Raw genomic sequence first — 24,075 nt, forward strand, 5'->3', positions numbered from 1 at the left:
CTCTAACAGTACTACACTGTGTGTGTAGTGTGTCTGAGTGTGAACAGAACAAATAAACACACTTGTGAGTATACAACATATACATGTGTGTGCACAATACACACATTGGTGCATACACACATGCACACAATCAGTGCGCTCACACACATAAACATTTCCAAGAACACATTTTACTGGCTTCAAATAGAACAATATAGGTATTAAAAAAAAACACAACCACCAACCACTCCATCCTTTATTTCATCTGTGTGTGTGTGTGTGTGTGTGTGATCAGCACAGTTCATTGTGTTAGTGTGTATATGATCTTCTACGAGCATTTCCACTGATCAATGTCACACTCCTTGGTTGCAGAAACTGTCTTTAATACATTAACAATACACAACAACCATCTGACATTTGAAAACCTCCCAAACACGAGATGAATACTAACAAATCATGTGTGTTTCTTGTCTTCTTCAGATTCAAAGTCTGTGGGCAAACACTCTGGTCTTGGAAGAGGGACTGCTATGGACTCCACTGGACCAACTTCTACGACAAGCACCACTGAAGGCACAGGAGCTGTAGTAGGGAAGGGAGCTGTGGACTGCTGGCACATCTATAAAAAAAACAACTGAAGAAATAGAGAAAATGGAAATGAAAACTGACTGTTTTATGAAGCCATGGAGCTTCAAAGATACTTGAACATAACACCCAAGTTGGGAATGTGTGAACTCATTTTCAGATTTAAAATGCATGTGCCACCTATGCCTGACAATCAGGAAAATGACATAAAGCATTCGCAGTGACAACTTACTTGCAATGGTATTTCTATTTTGTAACATATAATGAAGAAAAAGACGGTGAAAAAAGAAAATAACTGACTGAATAAATAAAGAAACAAACACACACATGAATAGAAAAAGCACGCTACTAATAAATGCTTTTATTTGAATGATAATCTGACAAGAAAAGAACAAAACTTCCATGTATCAAATACATCACATCCATGAATATCTCTTTCAGACATACATTTAACAGTGTTACTATTCAACATTTATACATTTAAGAAATATCTATAACTGATGTGTTACAAGACAGCCACATTGTTAAATTTCAAAGTCCTGTACATTGCATTGTATTCTTCTATTCTGCAGTGCCAGGAAATGTATCTTCCAAAAGCTGCTAAGTTAGGCCTGCATTTGTCAAATCTACATTAATAGATGTACAATTTTCCAAGGAGTATCAAAAAGTAAATGATTTACTGTATCTCAATTACAATCAAAAACAGTCAATGTATCTTTGTCATGACTTGAACATAAAAAGGTTAGGTATTTTAACTTTTTAGTTTTAACATCTCCCCCCCAAAAGACTTTCTAAAATGTGAAGAAATAGAAGATTCTCATTTCTTACATAATATGTCTTTCCCCTTAAACACTAACAGGACTCAATTTTCACTTACATTTTGCTATCCAACATGTTGATGGATGAATGCATGAATAGTGGAATGGATGCATGACAGAAGGAATAAATGAAATGAAATAAAATAAACACTTTACTTTCGCTTTCTATGACTTATCATCAACGTCAGCTTGTGTAGTATGAGTTTACTTATAATATTTTTCTATATATACTTCTGTATACATTCTGCGTATTTTTCAACATAATTTCAAAAACTCTAAATCTTTCTTAGAATATACTGCCCACTTACCTTTATATTTCTTACCTTTCCTTTACCATTTTATCATACATCATTACATGTGTCACCATATATAAACCCATGTCATGAATATTATACATTTAAAATATGGTGACTTAGTTTCTTTTGACAATGTGTGGCATGTTCTCCTTTGGTATTGTATGCACAGTTGATAAGCTTCTGCACATAATGCCCCCCCCCCCCCCCCCCCCATTAAAATCAAACAAATCAAGATGTGTGTACCCACTCAGTCTCACAAATAATACACCCTTATTCCTATTCAATGGGATGCAACTCTCTTTTGGCCGGCCTTCCCAAATACCTGTTAAACAGACTCCAACGAATTCAGAATAACGCTGCCAGACTCATTTGCAGAGCTTCTAAATTTGACCATGTTTCTCCTCTCCTTCAGTCTCTCCACTGGTTGCCTGTTTCTGATTGAATAGACTATAAGCTATCCACTCTGACCTTTTCTGCAGTCAACGGATCTGGCCCCAAGTATCTTTCTGAACTCATCCATATCTATACCCCGTCTCGCCAGCTCCGTTCTCCCTCTGATACTCGACTTCTCAGGATACCTCACGTCAGAAGTAAGACCTATGGACACAGATCGTTTTCTTTTCAATCGCCAAAGATGTGGAACAAGCTCCCTGATAATCTCCGTCATTCTGATTCCCTCGCATCTTTTAAATCTCGTCTCAAAACTCACCTTTTCCCTCAGCAATAAGTTCAATTGTGGCAGGTCCACAACTACATGCATGTATATGAATGTGTATTGTGTGTGCGTGTGTTTATGTAAGTTTGTGCCTGCCTATGTGTGCGTATGTGTTAGGGTACCTGTTAGATACACATGTATGTTAAAATGTATGTATGCAGTGTGTGTGTGTGTGTGTGTGTGTGCGTGCGTGCGTGCGTGCGTGTGTGTGTGTGTGTGTGTGGTCACATTTTGGTGTGTGTATGTAACATAGATATAATGTTTTATGTTATCAAAAGCGTTTTTGTAAAGCACCTAGAGCAGATTTCTGGATAGTGTGCTATATAAGTATCCATTATTATTATTATTATTATTCAAAGGCAACCATCCCAAACGCAGTGGGTCACAGGCTGCGGATAGTGGATGGCCTCCAGATATGGAGGTAGCCCCGAATAAGCTGGCTTGCTAGTATATAAGGACAAACTGGCGGTGTTGTCTACCAGGATGGGTTGAGGGTTCAGGTGGCACTGTCTTCTCTATAAAAAGCCCAATATGTCCCACAACAGAAACATCTAGGAAGAAATTGGTCACCTCAAAAACACTAGCCTGGGTAGATGGAGCTTGTTAGCCTTCGAAGGCAGTTCATGTAGGAGAATTTTCAAACCCAAACAGATGAAGTTGTTAGCCACGGAAGGCTGTTCGTCCAGGAGAAGGACAACTCCATGCTCAAACCAATGCTGCCTTGTGGCTACATCTTCTTCAGGAAAAGGCTAAGGGAGTAAACCCTGACAGAAAATTTGGAGTTGGAGTCCCTGTGGCAGTCTTGAGTTGTAACCAACTCCTTTCCAGCAGCTCCTGTGTCGTCCCTGGTGCCAGGCGTATTAACTTCTGCCTTTCCTCTGGAGTCAGCTAGAGGCAAGGAGAGGGAGGACTTGCTACAAAGGAAACAGCTTGTCCTCCATATCAATCTGCCCAGGCCTGCACCTGAAGAGGTCACTCCAGCTTCACTGAGTCAGTGTTGACACAACACGCAGAGCAGCAGTTACTGGTTATAAGCCGAGGCTTGTTTGGCATAGAGCTGGGTGCCATGGGTTGCTCTTGTTGGTGGGAGGAATTCTCAGATTCCACTGGGTTGTTATCGCCCGCCTGAAGCTGGGCAGCCCCCAGCCAATAAGGTACTACCCCGCCACAGCCTGCTTGCTCCATTGAGTGCTTGGAACTTTAGAGAAATCAACAGGCAGGCTGTAAATTCCAGCACCAGACAAAAGAAAAACTAAGAGGAAGATGCCAGCTTTTCAGACTGCAAGCTGTAATGTAAGAACAATGTGTCCACATTTCAACAGCGATCCGCAGTCAATGGACGACCTATGAAAGACTGCCGTAATTGACAGAGAACTAAGCTGTCTTAACATCAACATTGCTGCTCTGCAAGAGACAAGAATGCCAGAGGATGGATCTCTACACATTCTTCTGGCAGGGGAAGAGTTCAGAAGAGGCACACATGCACTGCGTGGGTTTTGCCATGAGGAACTCTTTGTTGTCAGCCATCGAACTGCCAACTGGAGGTTCTGAGAGGCTCCTGACCATGAAAATGACAACAAGAACCGGCACAGCCAACTTTGTTTGCGCTTACATTCCAACCCTAAGCTGTACCACATACGAGAAGGACCAGTTCTATGATGCTCTCGATTCAGTAGTCAGAAGTGTGCCCAACAAAGGTCTTTACATCTTGGGAGATCTCAATGCAAGGGTGGGAGCTGACTTCGAAGCCTGGCCTTCTATAATCGGACATCATGGAACTGGCAAAATGAATGAGAAAGCCATATGATAGGCTGTCCCCCGAAATTACTGGCCATTGTCAAATCTTTTCACAAGGACATGTACAGCACAGTGTGCAACAATGGAGAAATGTCTGACCTGTTCCAAATAAGCAGTGGTATCAAGCACAGTTGCGTGCTCACCCCAACACTTTTTGGCATATTTTTCTCCATGCTTCTGTCATATGTGTCCGCAAGCAATGAAGATGAAGTTTACCGACAAACAAGATCTGACAGAAAGCTCTTCAACCTGACCAGACTCAGAGCCAAGACCAAAGTCAGGCATGTCACCATCAGAGAGGCACTCTTTGCGGATGCTGCTGCACTGGTGACACACACACAGGAGGCCCTTCAGAGACTCATAGACCGCCTTGCGCACACGTACAATGAATTTTGCCTCACCATCAGCCTGAAAAATACTGAAGTGATGGGACAGGGCACTAACTCTCCTCCAACAATCCACATTAGGAGCCACAAGCTGAACTCAGTTGACCGTGTTCAATATCTGGGGTCGACAATAACTTCAAATCTTTCTCTCGAGCCAGAGATCAACTCAAGAATTGCAAAGGCTGCCAGGGTCATGTCCAAACTTCACAAGAGGGTGTGGTCAAACAAAAAAATTAACTGTGAACACCAAGATGCAGGTGTACAGAGCTTGCGTTTTAAGCACCCTGCTCAACTCGAGTGAAACATGGACCACATATTCCACCCAAGAGAAGAGACTAAACAGTTTCCATCTCCGATGCCTGAGATGCATTCTTGGAATCCGATGGCAAGACAAGATCCCAAATACTGAAATGCTTGAGTGTGCAGGCTTGCTTGAGTGTGCAGGCTTGCCAACTGTCTTCACTCTTCTGAGTCAACACCGTCTTCGCTGGCTCAGTCATGTTCGCCGAATGGATGAAGGCCGCATCCCTAAAGACCTGCTGTATGGATAACTATCAGAGGGATCTAGGTCCCAAGGCCGACCCCGACTAAGACTCAAAGAAGCTTGCAAAGGGGACCTGAAAATACAGGTATTAACTCAACAACATCTGTTCGGCTGCCGGTTTGCGACGCTATTCCGCTCACTTGAAAGCCTGTCGGACGCATTGTTATGACAGGTTTTGATCCTTTTTTAACGTTACCGATCTTACTTTAAGGGCGATAACTCACAATTTTCAGATAACTCACTTTTCTTGCGAGTTCCTTCCCTTAGACCGTTGTTCGTTCATTCTATAGCAGTTTTCTTTGTTTGTGAAGCGGACCACCCAAATCCACAACACCATTTGGTTTTCAACATGGCAACTCTAAGACAAAACCGGTTCGTGCGGAACATAAGAATGGCTCAAGCACTCGAATTGATTCATGAAACCAGGTCTGATGATGAAGATGCTGTTGTTGGAATGTTCGACGATGCAGGTGACGAAATTTCGGACTCTGATTCTGACTATATTCCTGACGAAAACGATGACGAAGTCGCTGACACTGACGATGATGAAGGCGGAATGAATGGTCAGCGAAACTCGACACCAACACGTGCGCCTGCTGCAGCGGCTGATTCTCCAACTAATGGAGAAGAACCCGAGGAGATGGAAATAGATCAGGACAATCTGTTTGATGATCATATAGATCCAGATTATATGTATGACTGGAGTAGAAATTTGGCCAATTTTCCACTCAACCCACCCTTCGGTTTGACACCAGGATTTCAGGGCCCCCTCAAATTGCCGCCTTGGGAGGACTGCAAACCAATTGATTTTTACAGTCTCTTCATTGATAAAAGTATACTAAAACACATGAAAACAGAGACAAACCGTTATGCTGCAAAAAATATCCAGCAGGTACAGCAAAGAGAAGAACTTTCACCATGGTCACAGTTCAACACCTGGAAGCCTGTGACACTGGATGAAATTAGAAAATTTCTGGCTATCCTCATCCACATGGGGATAGTAAAGAAACCAAGGATAGTGGACTACTGGTGTACAAATCCAGTTATGAAGACTGGATTTGCCTCCAAGCTGTTGAAACGCAACAGGTTCAGAGCCATCCTGTCGTTCTTCCACCTGAACGACAACTCTACATTCCTGGAGCAAAACCATCCTGACCATGATCCACTCCACAAGCTGAGACCATTGATTGACCACCTTGTGCATGTAAGTTATTTTCTTTTTTGTGTGTTTGTTTTGAATGTGTGTGTGTGTGTGTGTGTGTGTGCATGCTTGTGTGTGTGTGTGTGTGTGTGTGTGTTATATTATTTATTCTTCCCCACTTGTTAAATATTATCAGTTCAAATGATAGCAAATGTTAGTAGATAGTGGTAGTATTAGCTGAAGTAGTGGTGATGGTTTGCTGTATCATACATATTGTGATTGTCCACAATAGTAAAAACTGTTTGCATGTTTCAGCTCTTCAAGACTGTGTACATCCCAGAGCAGAATATTTGCATCGATGAGGCCCTTTGCCCCTGGAGAGGCCGGTCATCTTTCCAGGTCTACATGAAGGACAAGCTGGTAAAGTGGGGCATCAAGCTCTATGAGCTGTGTGAGAGCTCCTCGGGGTATGTGTGGAACCTTGAGGTTTACTGCCACAAGCCGGGTCTCAGCAACCACCCCCACGATGTTGCCTTCAGGCTCCTGGACCAACTGCAAGACTGCGGCTATGTCCTTTATGTGGACAACTACTACTGCTCACCCACCTTGGCCCACAGTCTCACTGCTGTCAACACTGGATGTGTAGGCACTGTGCGGGCTAACCGGGTGGGCATGCCAAAGGATTTGGTGACCGGAGCCTTCGCCCATGGCCAGATGGACTACAGGAGACTGAATCAGGTGATGGTCATTAGGTGGAAGGACAAGAGGGGTGTGCATATTATAACAACTCAGCACATACCTGAAATGGCCGCAGTGAGATCATGGTCAGAACACAAAAGAAAACCCACGGTTGTTGTCGACTATATTGGCAATATGGCTGGTGTGGACCGCAGTGACCAGATGATCTCATACATGCCTATGCACCGGAAGACCATCAAGTGGTGGAAGAAGCTGGCCTTCCACCTTTTGACCCTCACAATGATCCAGTCTCACTGCCTCTACAACAAGCTGCAGAGGAGTCTGGGGAAAAAACCACTGACACTGGAACAATTTGCCATTTCTGTATGCTACAACCTCGCCAGTCTTCCAGTTGAGGATGGTGAGGAGCGGAGTCGTGCTGCTGCCCCGGTCAACGAGGAAGTCAACCGCCTTGACTGCAAGCACCAACACTTTATGGAAAACACAGGCTACAGGCACTGTGTTGTGTGCTACGCCAAGGAGAAGGCAAGAGGAGCTACCAGAGAGCACCTGAAGAACAGGGTGCAGCGCACCAAGTTTCAGTGTCGACAGTGCCAGAAAGCCCTATGTGCTGTGCCCTGTTTTGAAATCTACCACACCAAACAAGACTTCAGCAAGTAACAGTGTCACTGAAGTGTCTACAGTGTGTGCATTGTGTAAAAAAAAGTGTATGTGTGGTGTTTTTTCCAATGAGTGTACAGTCCTGCAAATGTTTTCCAGTGTGTTTTTCAAGACTGCAAGCAGCAATCAGTTTTTTGTGTTTTTTTCCAATATGTTCTCATCAAATCTCTTTTTATTTTATTTTTTTATTTTTTATACAGCATGCATAAATAGTATCATAAGCACATCAAACCAAGAGTACAGGAGTGTGACTGAACCAGTGTAGGAGGATTCAGAGCATGAAGAAGTGGATTACCTGTGTTAAAAAAAAAAATTTGTTTTCCTGCCAATGTGTATCATATTGGATTACCTATATCATCAAAACCATGTGGTTCCTTCACTTAAGGTAAGCATTTTTAGTAAATTCATTGTTATATCTGTCCACTGGTATGTGTTTTATGTTTGTAGGGTGAGTGGTTGATTTTTTGTGATTTTTTAAAAACTGCTTAAAATAGTGCGATTTGAGAGGGAAACCCGGTCATTTTGACTGTGGCTAGAGTGAGTTAATGTGCTGTCCTGGGAAAGCCTTGTGGACTCACATGGACCCTGGAAATCTGCCATTCAGAGAGGGGTGAAACAAGCAGAGAGAAGCCGCATTGACTCACTGAGGAGAAAAAGAGCCACATGCAAATCAAATTCTGTAAACCAAGCAGCATCTACCTATATCTGTCCCACATGCAGAAAAGATTGCCACTCCAGCATCAGTCTACACAGTCACAGCAGGAAGTGCAATGTCCGGCAGTGACTACATTTCTGGTGCAGCCATCGTCTCTCGAGACGGTAGGAGGCCAATGATTCCTATTCACAATGAAAGCCATATGATAATAAATAAACAACAATATGTGAATGTTTTTATTTTGGAAGAAAAGCAAGTCTGAAGCACCCCCCAAAAAAAACAACAACCCTAAAACAACAACCTTAAAATGCGTAGAAACTGAAGATGATTATCATTTGTTAGATATCCATGAACTACAGAATGAAAATTGGAAAACTTCATAGGCTTATGATGAAGAGAAACCTTGTCACAATGTCAGCATTTTTGAAAAATGTTTTGACAATTGTTGTCAAAGCTGTTCAAGTTTCCTTACAAATTAAAATTGACTCATGCAGATTATCTTTCTCTTTCTATTTATTTGTCACATCATATTTGTTATCACACATATTTATCATCAAGTCTTAATAGATAATACAATTAAACATTAATTTGTGGGTTTTTTTTTAACACCACTTGGTTGAAACATCACCTGCTGATATCTGATGCTGGTTTTGCACATCAATGTCCTGCCTGTCACTCTTTCAACATCTACTTCCAAGGACACACTCTTTTAGACCCCAAACCAAATCCCAACCCGTCCCTCTTGGTTACCCATCCTGCCACACATACACACAATTTTGACAACAGTATTACATTATGTCAGAGAATATATGCACTTTACAACATACAAACGCATACTCGTGAGTAGCAATATGAAATCATATACTCAATTACCCTGTGGTTCACACATACCTGGATGAAATTTCTCACAAGTTAATGAATAAGAAAACAGACCAAGTGCTTGTCATAATTGTAGTTGAGGCATGTTAATCAGCAAGTAACATGAACAACTTACCAAAGGAAATAACTTTTGATCATTCTATCACTGTATCTTCTGAAACAGAGAAAGTGAATGCTATAAATCATATGTTTAACTCAATAACTGCTTCAATGGAAGTGATGAATCTTTTTTTTTTACCAATGGTCAAAACATATAAACTATATCTATCTGTCTAGCATCTCTATGTATGTATGTTTGAATGTATGTATGTATGTATCTCTCTTTATATATGTATGTATATACTTGAGTACACACACACACACACACACACACATATATATATATATATATATATATATATATGCACATATATATAATTATATATACACACACACACAAAAGTAGATAGATAAATTGACATACAAGGTGCGAGCATACACACACACACACACACACAGAGATCTAATTCTAAATGTCTAAAATCACATTTGCAGATAGCCCTCACACACACACACACACACACACACACACACACACATGCAAGCTTGTGGTGTATGCACCCATTCAGTCTCAAAAATAAGTGGTAGGCCTACACCTCACACCACACAAAATTAAAACTTGCACTGCCAAGACAACATCATTGACTGGCTAAGATCCACTCAGATCTAGTTAAAAAACAAAACAAAAACAAAAAAACCCCAAGAAAACCACACACACACAAAAAAACAAAAACAAATAAAAACACACACACACTCAGATATATATATATATATATACAAATAATACCAAAATCTCACCTCTGCTCCACTTGAAAGTTGCTCGACATCATTTGCAATGGTATTGTAGAGCTCCAAAATACTGGCCCTGCCAAAACTAAGGCAAATGTACAACTCAATATTGTGGTAAACTCCAAACTGATGTGTGTCATCTCTGAATATATGTTCTCGCCTGAAATTCCACCGAAGCATAAGCTGAAACATCAGATGATTTGCCATTTGCTTCGATCACACATATGCCAGGGGGGTAGCTGTCTTGAAATTATGGCAGATTTTTATGATCAATTTGCGGATAAGCAAGCTGTTGCAACCCAGATTTCATAAAGTTAGGAACTTCTTAGATGTAAGCAAACCTTAAAGCTTTTGTTTGCATGCAACGCATCCCTGGACCATGTGCACCAGACAGGAATAAAAGCTCAATGCTTTCCATATGCAATGATTTCTATGTATCCTGATATCACCTGGCAAGAGAAATTCCAAACAAAACAGTTTTGGGGAAAGCTGGAATCCCCAGCATGCAGTACCCAGCTGAAACAAGAGATGTTTACACTGGCTGAATCTCAAAGTGTGAATGGATGATGGCCAGATCCCCATGGAACCCCTTTAACCCCTTCACTGCTAGTACGTTTTGCTACAGCCTATGCTGAGAAATTTTTCAGAAAAATAAGAAAAACATGCCAATAATTTTAATTTGCTTATATTTCAAAAAGTACTGAAGATAAATGCATAAAAGTATATATCAAATGAAAGGAAAATGAACCACAATTTTGTTTTTAATACTCACATGTTCCAATAATGAGTCAATCTGACACAAAAATTCCATAAAATGCAATATAAAAAAAATGTCATTCCATCATGTAGGTGCTACAACATCAACCAGGTTATCAACCAGTCTTTCTTGTGACTGTTGTGATCAACCACACACACTGTCAAAGGTTGTGCAACAGTGTCCAGGTCCATAAGTCTCCAACACAGTCCACACAAAGAATGAAAAGGGTGTACTCACCCGGGATCTATCACCAGTAAAAACGCTGTGTGTGGTGCTTGCGGAAACAGTCATCAAGACACAGTGCGGTTTGCTGGGGCAGTCTGGGCAGTAGAACCTCACATCCTTTCTTCCAGCAGACTCTGCACCTCCTTTGTAGCCGGGCCTTCTGTGGGGTATGTGGGATGACATCAATGAAGTGTCGTCCACACAGACAAACAGCGTGGTCATCTTTAGCAGTGTCTGGGTCTTGGTCACCAAAAATAATGGCACTAATAGGAGGAGTTTGTATTATACTCCATGTTTGGTGTTACATATACTTACCATGTCAAACTGATGCAAACTAGGCCTATTGGTTTGCTCTGCTTGGCCAAATTTCGCGCGGCTAACAGTGAAAAGACGGGCCTGCCTGCTCTCAGCCAATCAAACGCCTCTATAAGCTATAAGCGCTGAATCATTCCGTGGCCATCAAAGAAAATGCCCCATGAGAACCACGGCGGAGACGCGGGGACGGACGGGCGGGCATTCGAGTTTGACATGGTAAGTATATGTAACACCAAACATGGAGTATAATACAAACTCCTCCTTTTGGTGTCATATACTGTACCATGTCAAACTGATGCAGAATTTAAAGCAAATGGAGGAGGGCAACGCCTACTGGTTCGTATGGGGAGCCCTTGTAACTGAGACGGCAGTGTTAGCCGCGACAAAGGAAATCCCCTTGGAACTGTCAGCCCTGGTCATACGGAAATCCCTGAGGTAGAAGTTGATGAAGGGATTCTCAGACCGCCAGAAGACTGCCTTAAAGACATGCTGCGGTGGCACTGAGTGCTGGAAAGCAGCCGAAGTAGCTATGGCCCGCACTTCGTGTGCTCTGGGATGAAGACAGCTGATATCCCTGTGTGCATGAGAGTAGGCTCTACGAATGACTTGGGAAACCCAGAGGGAAATGGTGCCTGCAGCAATGTCTTTCTTGTAATTCTCATTGAGGGAGATAAGCAGACGCCTCTGAGAAGAACGCCTATGGCGAGACCTATCCCAATAATATTTGAGACACCGAACAGGGCAGAGATGCCTATCCTCATCATCTTGGGCAAGAATATCCGACAAAGGTCTGACCCTCAGAGAGGGGGAAGGAACCTCAGGGTCTTGGTTCTTAGCCAGAAACTCTGGAAGGAAATGAATAGTGATGGAACCATCCCTGTGGAAGGCCAGATCTTGTGGCATTCCACTAAGACCATGAATCTCGCTTCTACGACGGCCTGTGGCCAGCAACAGAAGGAAAGTGGTCTTGAGGGTGAGGATGTCAAAAGGAATAGTCCCCAATGGCTCGAAGGGCTGTTTTCGAATGAAATCCAGCACCAGGAACAAGTCCCAGAGGGGCACTCTTCTGGGGTTTCTAGCTTCCTTCAGAGGGGCACCCCTAGCCACCTCTCTGAGCAGGAAATCAGCTTCAAAGGCCGGACCACCTAGCTGTTTGATTGTGGTACAGATGGCAGACCTGTACCCTCGCACAGAACTAGCAGACAGGATGAGAACCGAGGAGCAGTGAGCCAGAAAGTTGGCCAGCTGCATGCCCTGATTTGTGCCCTGAGCTGTACACCACTGCAACCCTTTCTTCCAGCGAAAGTCATATAAAATCTCCGTTCCCTGCCTCCTTGCTCTGGTGACTATGGAGAGGAGGTCAGAGGAGGCACACCCCTGGGTCAGTGCAGCCGACACAGAGGCCGACTGAGGGGTCGAGGACTTCAATGGTGATGCTGACAGTTCTGACCGCACAGCAGCCATGCGTGCAGGTGGAGCAGTTGAGGATTGGAATGAGGAGTGCCCGAGCGAGGCTGCCTCAGCAGATGAGATTTGGTTTCAAGTTCCAGGGGTGGAACATGTGTCAGGGACTGAAGGTCCGGATACCAGGTCTGGGCTGGCCATTTCAGTGCAATGAGGATCAGCTGCGGGCGTTCCAATCTGTCTTTCCGCATCACCTTGGACAGAATTGGAAAGGGAGGAAATGCGGAGGCAATCAGACTGCTCCAGTCTAGAGAGAGAGCATCCCCTGCCCACGCTTCTGGGTCGGCAACCGAAGAGACATAAGTGGGAAGTCTCTTGTTGAACAAGGTCCACCATTGGTCGAAACCACTGTTCCCACACCCCCTGAAGGCTGTCCTTGTCCAGGGTCCACTCTGTGCGTATGACACTCTTGGACCTGCTGAGAGCATCTGCCAAGATGTTGGCTTTTCCTGCTAAGTGTCTCGCTGAAAGCGCAATCCCCTTGCTGTGGCACCAACGGAGGAGAGCCTCGGTCTGCAGGGAGAGGTCTGCCGAGTGCGCTCCCCCCCCATTTGTTCACATAACATGCGACCGTCGTGTCGTCTTGTCCGTGAACAAGCGGATGGTCTTGCCAGTGGCCTCCCCCATGAAGTGCAGGAGAGCCTTGCGAACTGCCTCCAGTTCCAGAACATTGATGTGGCATAGGCGCTCCTCCGGGGACCAAGTCCCTGCTGCATGGAGTGAGTCCATGTGGGCTCCCCAGCCCAGGGAGGAGCCGTCTGTGAAGAGTGCCACCTGAAGAGTAGGTGGGGCTATGGGCACCCCCTGTGTCCGAAGAGGGGTGATTAACCACTCTGATGTCACCTCGAGGAACTACTCGCCCAGACATATCTGGGTATCCCATGGCTGAGTGCTCTGGGACCGGCGTAACCTCAGTGCCCTCTGGAGAGGGCACTTGAGAACCCTGCCCAGGGGAATGAGAGGTGCCATGGACTCCATCATGCCCAGGAGGGAAGAAAGTGTCCACGTTGTATCTTGGGAGGAGCGGCGCAAGTGGCTGAGGAGGCCTGCCAGACGGTCCCAGCGATCTGGCGTCAGAGAGACTATCATGGACCGCGTGTCGAATCTCATCCCTAAGAAGTCGAAGGACTGACTTGGGGACAGATCGCATTTCTCCTGGTCCATGAGGAAGCCCAGTTGGGAGCAAAGGTCTAGAAGTCTGGCCGTATGACTCTGGCACAGGGCCTGCGACTGGGCCAGGATAAGCCAGTCGTCCAGGTACACACAGAGACAAATGGATTCTGAGCGGACGATGGACACCAATTCCCGCACCACCTTGGTAAACAGGAAAGGGGCAAGGGACAGACCAAATGGGAGGACCGAGAACTGGAACACCTTGTCCCTCCACACGAACCTCAAGTACCGACGAGATGCTGGATGGATGAGGATATGAAAATAAGCATCTTCCAGATCGATAGAGGTAGTCCAATCACCTTGTTGGATGGTCTCCCGAATCTGTGCCTGTGTGTCCATCTTGAATTTGATTTTGGGGAGGAATTTGTTGAGGGGGGACAAGTCCAAAACTGGTCTCCACCCTCCCGAGACCTTTGGAATCACGAACAACCAGCTGAGCTTGTCTGTTCATTTTCGTCAAGCAACCCCATGCACCTTCCACCAACCCCCTGCATGTCAAAATCTGTGTCTTCGGCATCAATTTCATGCAGTTCTATCTCATTCAGTCTACAATCTTCATCTCTACTATTTGCAATACTACTTCCAATACTTGTGCAAGAGTTCGGGTTTGTCTGCGTTCAGCCATGGCTTTGCAAACAACTTGAGCTTCATTCAAACTTGCAAAACTTTCGCCATAAATTTGACAATAGGTGAATATTTTTAGCTAATGGAACTCAGGAGATAAAGAACTCTCAGGGGAGCTAGTTTAATGGTTAGCAGACTGTTTTTTCTGCAGTGTGGGACTCAAAACACAGAACGTTGTAACATGATGTACGGCGCTCGTCAATACAGCACTGGCGTGCAGAAAGGCCTGTCCGAGTTTTATGAGACGCTTGCCCAGTGTTATGAGGCTAAGGGTGAGGAGAACAGTACAAAGCCAGACAGACAGACCAACGTCAGGCTTCACTTGTGTGTAGTGTGGGAATGACTGCTATCAGCCTATTGGCCAGTCCAGACACACCAGACACTGAATCGATCACCAACCTGAATACAACTTCATAGTTTCCCTGAGACTTATGGATGCGCATATGCATGGGAAAGGGCACAAGGGAATGGGGAGAGAGACAAGCAGAGAAAGAGCGAGAAAGAGAGGAGCAGAGGATTAGTCTATCTCTCTGTATGATGTGTACATATGCCAAACTGGTGCTTCATGAAAACCAAGAAAGCTGCTCTTTGGGAAATGTTGGAAAAAAACCCCACTCATTCTATCCTTTGATCATATTGATGTTTTCCTCAAGTGAAATCCTGATGTTTTTTCCCACGGAACATATTTATTGTGTTTTAATGCCATTGTCTCACATGAGTGAACAATGTGAGTTTATCAAATAACCCTGTGTGCATGTGTGTATGTGTATGTGTGTGTGCGTGTGCGCATGCGTGCACGTGCACATGTACATGTGCATGCGTGCATGTGAGTGTGAGTGTTTATGTGTGTGATAGGGTGGATGGGAGGGGAACAGGAGTGTCATAAACTTCAACAAAATCATTTTCTCTGTAAATACTTTGTCAACACCAATTTTGGCTTAGAAACAACAACAACAACAACAAAAACAAAAAACCCAGAGCTTTCCACACATTCTAATTTATGATGACAATACACTTCTGGAAAGGGAAAAAAATTACAAAACCAAAATATTTCCACAGTCCTGTTACTGTTACATTTTTTCATGTTCGCAAATCTTGGCACTTTTATCTGACACATTGACACAGTGATCTACAGCAGTCATTCCTCATTTCTAGTTAAAATGGGAACTTTTGCTTAGTATGGAAGTTACATTGGTACATCTGCCAGGAGCAGCTGCCAAGTAATGAGGCATCAATCTGAACATTCTCTGGAAAATGATTATCTGAAAATGGATCTCACTCATCTAAAACATCAGAGTTAAAACACTAAAATATGACTTAAGACATGTAAACATGTAGACATGTTTTTTGTCTTATACTCAGTCTGAAGGTCCTACACTTTCTATCTATCTATCTATTTATCTATCTACATTCCGCAAAGAGGTTGTCCTTACAAGTCACAATGTCAGTGACATGCATGTTCTTTATCATATCACATTGATATTTCCTTAAAAAAAATGTCAATGAGGGGAGGCAAAGAAAGCTGTCAAAATCTATTCAGAGAATATGTGTGCAGACCTCATCACTTACTGCAGAATGCCAATGAATGACCATTCAAATCAACGAATCTTCTTGATTTGCATTCCAGAATTTGTCAGTTACTTAACATGCACTATAAGTATGAATGTGTATCTGACGATTTTTCCAAGTTATAGAAACATTGACAAACTTCTGCTATTATCTGGAAAGAAACATTTGTAGTTTTTGAAGATGAGAATATATTTTCATAGATTCCAACAATGAGCAGCAATTTTTTTAATTCTGTCCTTCACTGGTGGTGATAGACGTTCAATCAGTACTGTTGGGAGTGGGGTAACATGTTTCATCATAATTTTGCCACAAGAACTGGATTTGTCCAGTCATTATCCTGAAAATTTATCTGGCAATTTTCTTACAATTCATCAAAGCCGATGAAGATACTGGCTGTTTAAAACAGAATTGCTCCATTATTAGCATGTTACGCTTGGTTTGAGCAAAAATAATTAGAATAGTTACATGCTTGTTCTGGCAACTGCCTTCCCCTATCTCTCCCCTTCCCCTGCCATTTTTTCTTCTTCTGGTTTTTGTTGTTGCTATATAGCAGGAGTCGTATGAGCCTTGAAAGCTTTGCCTCTTCTTTAATTAACCCACATATTTTGTGCAATTTGTACCACAAACATTTTTTTATGAAGAAAAAACAGTAATACCTCAGTAACAGTTATTCTGGAAGATTTGCAGATTACTGAAAGTGGCCCTGAAAATCTTTTCCAAAATACTGCAGATACATACGACGTCCCAACAAGAGAGTAATGGCAAGGGTTAGAATCACCATCAACACAATTGTACCTTGACTATAAGACCACTGGGTCTGAGGAGTGAGGACTACAGAAGTTGTTGGCATTTCTGATTGTGTATGTTGCTGGGAAGCAGTGGCACGCTGTCGAAGTTCAGTACTGGATGCTGAAGTCATGTTCGTGCTTGTGGTTGTGTCAGCTGTGGGAGAAGCAGATGTGCTTGCTGAGTGAGCAACGCTGGCATCAGCTGTGGTGTCAGCGTCAATGGCAGATACTGTGGATGAGACAGTTCCAATAGTCTCTGAGGCTGGAGTTGTTGTTGTGCTGGTGGCTCCTGCAGTCGCCAGTGTGGAGGAAGTTGGTGATGGCTCTGAAGTTTTAGAGGAGGATGTTTTCTCACTTGGAACATATCTTGCCTGGGTCACCTAAAACATTATTTGTCAAATTAGTACAAAAGAATTGAGAAGAGCAATTCAGTTTTAAGAACCTGGGTTTTTGTTTGTTTGTTCAGAATCTTCATAGCTTTTTTTTTCTTACATGATTTATTAATTAAATTTTTTTTTATTTTTTTTTTATCTTACTGACCTTGGTAAATGAGATGTTCATGTAAGCAGACATGTGTGGGCTTGTGTGTATGTGTGGGAGAGAGAAAAAGAAGAGAAAACCATCCTGCATTTTTAGCTCACATGTAAACAATATGAGTAGGTAATAAACCTGTGTTTCAGTTGTCTGTGTGATTGTGATTTTGTGTGTGTGTGTGTGTGTGTGTGTGGTGTCTACTGGCATAAAAAAATTAATTCTTTACATATAGTTCTTTCTTACTGATAAACCGGAGCATTTTTAGTGATAACCGAGTGGTTAAAGTGTTGGATTTTCAATCTGAGGGTCCCAGGTTCGAATCTCAGTTATGGTGCCTGGTGGGTAAAGGGTGGAGATTTTTTTCTGATTTCCCAGGTCAACATATGTCCAGACCTGCTAGTGCCTGAACCCCCTTCATGCATATATACACGCAGAAGATCAAATACGCACCTTAAAGATCCTGTAATCCATGTCAGCGTTCGGTGGATTATGGAAATAAGAATGAGCACCTAATGGCAGCTGTCAATCAACTCTACCCAGGTGGTCAGCTTGTTGTGCAAATGACAAGCTTGTGTTTGTAAGTGTTTAGAGCTTGGTCTCTGACCGAGGATAGTATCCATATAATCAGCATCAACATTTTTATCTGACATACTGACACACAATCATTATATCAGTTTTAAATTAAAATAGGCACTTCTGCTCAGTATGGGAATTACATTGATAGCATATCATTGACAGAAAGCAAAGGAAGCCATTAAATTTTATTCACGGAAGATTTGTGCAGAGACCTCATTACTTACCAAATCATGTCCATGAAATGCCATCTAAATCAACAAATCCTGACTTTTAGTCCAAACTTTGTCTGACAACTCACACTACACATGTGCATGAGAAAACTTTTCTGGGTTACAGAAACAGAGGCCAACTTCCATTATTATCTGGAGAGAGATATTCATAGTTTTAACTCTCACTCCGGATGATGGAACGCTATAGCGTTCCTGACGTAAAGTAGTGTTCCGGACGATGGAACGCTATAACAGTTTTGACAATGAAAATTTTTTTCATGTTTTCCTCATGGGGTAGCATAACAATCGCAGCTACACCGGGCACTGCGAATATGTCAAGGGTCGAACAGAAAGTTTCTTCATGAGATTTTGTAACAACACACTACACTGCGAGCCAGCGAGTTCAGGACCCCACACGACAAGCTAATCTGCATACATATCGAAAATGGTGTCGCAGATGATACAAGTGGAAATTTTTGGAGCAAACTAGATCACGACAGCGGCTTTCACCGCTGCTGAAGTGATTGAAATGCTTCAAACTGAAGGTTTCGACATCGACAAGGATGATGAAGACACTGAATAAAGTATCTGCAGTGAAGAAAACTACCAACAAGAAGTTACTGATAGTGACTCAGCTTCTGAGAGCCGTGAAGAGGGAGGGGGGTGGGCATTCACATGACATGAGGAGAGGGGTCAGTGGGTCAAGTACAGTGAGTTTCGTTCAGTTACTTTATGTTTTGTATTTTTTGTGATTTTTTTTTCCTAACCCTAATAAATGGATCTTCTGTAGGGAAAAGCAAGGGAGAGAACTATTTGTCCGGAGTGAGTTAAGGTGAGCAAGCATTATTACAGATTCTGACAATGAGTAGCCATTTAAAAAAAAAATATCATCCTTGATTGGGGAAGCAGGTGGTGATGAACCTTCAGTCTGCTCTGAAGTGGAGTGGGATCATGAATCCAATCCACCAATTATAAATCTGCTAAAGAACTGGGCAGGTCTAGTTGATTATAATGTATATTAAGTCCAAAAACGTGTTTGGTGGTTTTGTTACAATTCATTGGAGCGAAAATGTTGTGATAAAGAAAGGGAAAGTTTGAAATTTTAATGGATATATATCATGATCATAAAAAAAATTAAATACCAACTGATGTTGGCTGCCTCAAACAGAACTGCTGTTTCCAGCACACAACCTTCAGCTTGACAAGTACATGTTTCTGATGGTGAAAAAAGCTATGATTTGAATCATTATATATCTGTGCTTGAACCCCCCACCCCACCCCCCACACCCTCCACCCCCCCAGCATTTACAGTTTTGCTGTTGCTGAACAGCAGGAATCACACATGAGGGAGAAGCATAAGAGACTCCATGGTTCCTTGCAAGAAGGCCAGCTTCCGGGTAGATGTGTGTGCATCCTGATCAATTGTGCCAAGCACTCCAGGTGCACATGTGTGGGACAAACTATCATGCAAATATAAAATCTCATTTCCAGAAATTGGAATAAATGGCTAGGAGTAAGGTCACACTCTGTGTTTGTGCGAAATCTAAGTTGGGAGCAAAGGTCCACCATCCTGGCTAAGTAAATTTGGTAGGGTTCCCTTGAACTCACTAGGATGAACTGGCTGTCGAAGTAGATGCATTTGAGAATAAACTGGCTCCTGGCAAGAGACACATCTCACGTACTACCCTGGGGAAGAGGTTCACAGCTAGAGACAGACCCATGGAAGGGCACATAACTGAAACAGTCCCTCCAGATGAACCTCAGATACTAATGAGAAACCAGGTGAACAAGAACTTGGAAGCAGGCATCACTGAAATCTATAAAGGTTGATCAGTCCCCTTCTGGATGTGTTTCTGGTCACCAACTGAAGAGCAGCACACTTGTTCTGTGCCAGCTTGGTTTGATATAGGAACATGAATGACACAGGAAACAAATAATGAGCACCCAATGGCAGCTGTCAATTGGCCCATTCAACCCTAGGGAGTTTACAGTGTTGGTAAGCTTCAATGCCATATTGATGCAGAACGCAGAAAGTATAGTTTTCCCTCCTTATTACTTGTGGACACATCCAGAAATACTGTAAAAGTTAATTCCCTTTCTTTGAGATAAGTGCAAATGCAGGAATGTGAAAACTGTTTTAACGTGACAAACTCTGACGCCAAAGCATTATTCGGGCACAGGATTCAATGAGTTAAAATACAGTTTAGCTGTGGCATTTGCTGCATTATACAGTGACTCTGGTAACCTCTAGCCTAATGATGGAAGTTGAAGCTGTGACACATGCCCTCCAGTGGCTATCATCTATCCATATGCCCAGAAATCAACATGCCATGATTCTTACGGACTCAATGAACCTCATACAGAAAACTGAAAGCAGAATGGGAAGCCCAGAGTGGCATGAGGCAATGCGCAACTTTCAGATTAAAAAACTTACATGGTCATACTGCCCGGAACATGCAGGTGTTAAGGGAAATGAGCGATCTGACAGACTTGCTGGTAAGGCAACAACAACGAGCGGCCTACATCTAGGAAAATCGGAAATCCTCAGAAAAGTCAAAGAATACCAAAAAGAACAGGTACAAGGCCATCACACCATCGATCGTCTCAGAGAAATAAAGGTAGAGAGAGGGAGCGGCCGCAAGTCTAGCATGAAAGGTAGAGCACAATGCTTTGAAATCAAATGAATATCGGCATCATTTCCAAACCAACACTGCGCAAATTACTTCAAAACGGAACAGAGTCTCTGTGGGCTTTTCCAAATACAATAGACTGAGCAACACCTAGACACCACGTTCTTGGCATCAGAGATCTTATCCCACCCCTCTTGCAGCCAATCAGTGGAAGCCTCTGTGCGTATTTGTGTGTCTGTGTGTAGCATCGGTATCTACAGTCACAGGCAACACTGCTTGGTCCAAGCAGACAGCCCAATTAGACATTAGGTTGGATATACTCTATCCATGGTCAGTCATGACCGAAGGAGGCCTACAACTACTAAATATTATTATTATTAGTAGTATTTTTATGTATTTATCTATTATCAATATTATTATTATTATTTTGTTTTAAAATTTATTAATTAATTTTATTATTATTATTATTATTATCTTTTTTTTCATTATGTTATCATTACTTTATTTTATTATCATTATTTTTTTTTAATTATAATTTTTATTTTATTTATTTATTATTATTTTTAAAATATTATTATTATTATTATTATTGTTGTTGTTATTTTTACTTTATTTATTTATTTATTTATTTTATTTTTAAAATTTTTTTCTCAAGGCCTGACTAAGCGCGTTGGGTTACACTGCTGGTCAGGCATCTGCATTGCAGATGTGGTGTAGCGTATATGGATTTGACCGAACACAGTGACGCCTCCTTGAGCTACTGATACTGATACTCTGGTATTTTGCAGCCAAAAAGATGGCTGTGTGGGTCACTGGAACTCGTGGAAGGCCTTTGCTGCCCTTTGTCTTGCTCAGTTTCATTGGCCTCCTCTAGCAAATCCAGCTTGAGGAGCTGATTCTAAAGAACCTCCAAATACATATCAGCAATAGCAGCTTCCAAGAAATGCTGATGTGCCAACTGGTCGCATTCAGCCAGTCTTGAATGGGAGTAACGTCTGTGTGGAAATGGAATGGTCAGGCAGAAAGCATTAGTTCTCAGCAGATGAGTCTGCTGACTTATACAGGAAGCAGCTGCAGACAGACCAGAAACCCCCTCTTGAAGGTGTGGCCTTCAAGAATGTGCCCATGGGGCGGAGAAAGACCTTTTGCCTGGGGAAGGCAAGACAATGGAAACCTTTGCTTCCAGGGACAGTTCGTCACATATTTGTGATGCAATGCCTGGGACCTGCGATTTCAGAGAGGAATTTAAGGGACCTGAGGACTGTATGCCCATTTAGGAAAGATAACTGTGGTGACATTTCTTAAGTGCCGACAAAAGTTTCTGGAAAAGAGTGTTTGACCTATATTAAAGGGCCCCATGGGTCCAGTTCTTCATTAGAGGGATAGGTGTGATTTTGCCTGTGAGGTTTGAAGACAGGAAGCACAGCCCTGAACTTCAGTGGTGGAAGCCTTACTAGTTAATTCCTTGACTCTGGCATTGCTTTGAAGAACTTTTCAGGGGGTGAAAGAAGCCATTAGGTCATGGTCAGGGAGGGGGGAAAGGGGTACTGGTTGCTGGGTGAGATCATCAGATGCACCGTGGATACCAATGCCACTTATTTCTCCCTTTCCAGCAGCACTTTATGCTGCAGGCAGATCCATAATAAATGACTAGATGCAAATGGCCATTCATCATCCTAAGAAAGACTGGTCAGGGTGGGAGGATCCATAATAGGTTCCCTCAACACCAAAGATGAGCCTTTGTTTGCTTTCTTTAGTGCTGGTCTTGGTATGATCTGGTTTTAAATGCATGCTTTATTGTGGAGAAGCCCTCTGCCATGTGTGTGTGGCAAGGTATTGGCTAGTATCCATGCATTCATGTGAATGTACATGCCTGACAGCACATTGCAGGGATGCCTTTTCTGGAGGGCATCATGTGTGGGTGGGTGGTTTCTAATGTTCAGCTGCATGAATGTTTTCTGGCATGTGCTTCCATGCTAGTGGGAGTATTGATAGGTGAAGCGGGTATTGGGGAGTGAAATGTAAAGCCCTCTGAGCAGTATTTCTGGAGAAACGCACTAATAAATGTCCATTTTTATTATCATCATTTAATTATCATTATCAATAAAAAATGTGATGGTCACTAAAAATAGTTCACTAAACCTAACGGGTACTCAGATTGTGCCAAAAAAGAGAAAAAGAGAAAATGAGCACATCAGTTGACAAAAGGCTCAATTGCTAACACATACAATGATACAGGTATAAATACATATATGCAAAGGTGAGGCATCACTGAACTAGAAAGGCTAAAATGAAAAGGTTTGACTGGGATCCTTTCACAAGCAATGAAATCTTGAAATTACTGTCAACTTCTGTTTACCTGTCAGTATGTCTATGTCATGTCACAAGGCAAAATTTCTTGGCCATTTTTTTTTCTTAAAAAATAAAGTAATCAATTACAAATTAAAAAAGATGGCCATTATAAGAACACATCTATTCTATACCGAAGCATTTGGCACAATGATCATATGCATACACAAATTTCATAGAAAACCTAAATCGGGAGTTTGTATTATACTCCCAGTTTGGTTAAATATTCTTACCATATCAAACTGATGCAAACTAGGCCTATCAGTTTGCCCTGCTTGGCCAAATTTCACAGCAACTTAGTGATAAGACGTTTTGCTATTAGTCATCTGTCTGCTAGCCAATCAAACACCATTTCCGGCTGGAGCTGATTACTCATTCCAATGGCCAACAAAGAAATGCCCCATGTAAACCATGGCAAGAAATGCAGGGACACAAATTTGACATGGTTAGTATATTTAGCCTAAATGAGAGTATAATACTAATTCCCCAGTTTGGTGTCATGTACTGAACCATGTCAAACGATGCCGAATTCAAGAAGAGGAGGGCAATGCCTATTGGTTCACATGGGGAGCCACTGTAACAGTAACAGCTGAGTTAGCCATGACAAAGCAAACCCTTGGAACCATCCACTCTGAGCATACGGTATTCCTTGAGGTAGCAATTGATGGGAAGGGAAGGGAATCTCTGAATGGCAGTAGGCTACCTCCAACACATGTCAAAGAGGCACACAGTGTTGAAAGGTGGCCAAAGTGGTAACAGCACACACCTCATGCTCTCTCTGAATCAAGCAGCTACGGAACTGAAAACACCTTAGGTTCTGATCTATGGGTGTTCCGACCAGGCTTTCAGAACCACCTAGGGCAGGATCGGGAAGGAAGGAAAT

At 42.7% G+C, this 24,075-nt stretch overlaps 2 protein-coding genes across 6 annotated transcripts in view; both read right to left on the reverse strand.

Annotated features, from left to right (window-relative positions):
* Positions 1-341: 341 nt before the first annotated feature.
* LOC143297960 (uncharacterized) lies at positions 342-12,740 on the reverse strand. 4 transcript variants are annotated; one of them, XM_076610584.1, is made up of 4 exons: positions 10,974-12,740; positions 9,989-10,055; positions 9,267-9,305; positions 342-595 (listed from the first exon to the last, which is right to left on the reverse strand). In XM_076610584.1, the coding sequence occupies exon 1, from the start codon at positions 12,738-12,740 to the stop codon at positions 11,607-11,609; it is 1,134 nt and encodes a 377-aa protein (XP_076466699.1). In that variant the 3' UTR covers positions 342-595; positions 9,267-9,305; positions 9,989-10,055; positions 10,974-11,606. The 4 variants fall into 4 exon arrangements, with proteins under 4 accessions (XP_076466699.1, XP_076466698.1, XP_076466696.1 ...); XM_076610583.1 differs by having other exon boundaries at positions 9,267-10,055; XM_076610581.1 differs by having other exon boundaries at positions 9,989-12,740.
* Positions 12,741-15,218: 2,478 nt separating this feature from the next.
* LOC143297958 (ubiquitin-conjugating enzyme E2 J1-like) overlaps positions 15,219-24,075 on the reverse strand; it is a 127,874-nt gene continuing 119,017 nt past the window's right edge. Inside the window, exon 7 of one of the 2 annotated variants that reach the window (XM_076610578.1) lies at positions 15,219-17,274. In XM_076610578.1, the coding sequence (XP_076466693.1) occupies positions 16,795-17,274 (480 nt within the window). In that variant the 3' untranslated portion in view covers positions 15,219-16,794. The remainder of the gene's footprint in view (positions 17,275-24,075) is intronic. The other variant, XM_076610577.1, reaches the window with a different exon arrangement.

The sequence above is a fragment of the Babylonia areolata genome, chromosome 23, assembly GCF_041734735.1.
Source record: "Babylonia areolata isolate BAREFJ2019XMU chromosome 23, ASM4173473v1, whole genome shotgun sequence".
NCBI classification, from domain to species: domain Eukaryota; kingdom Metazoa; phylum Mollusca; class Gastropoda; order Neogastropoda; family Buccinidae; genus Babylonia; species Babylonia areolata.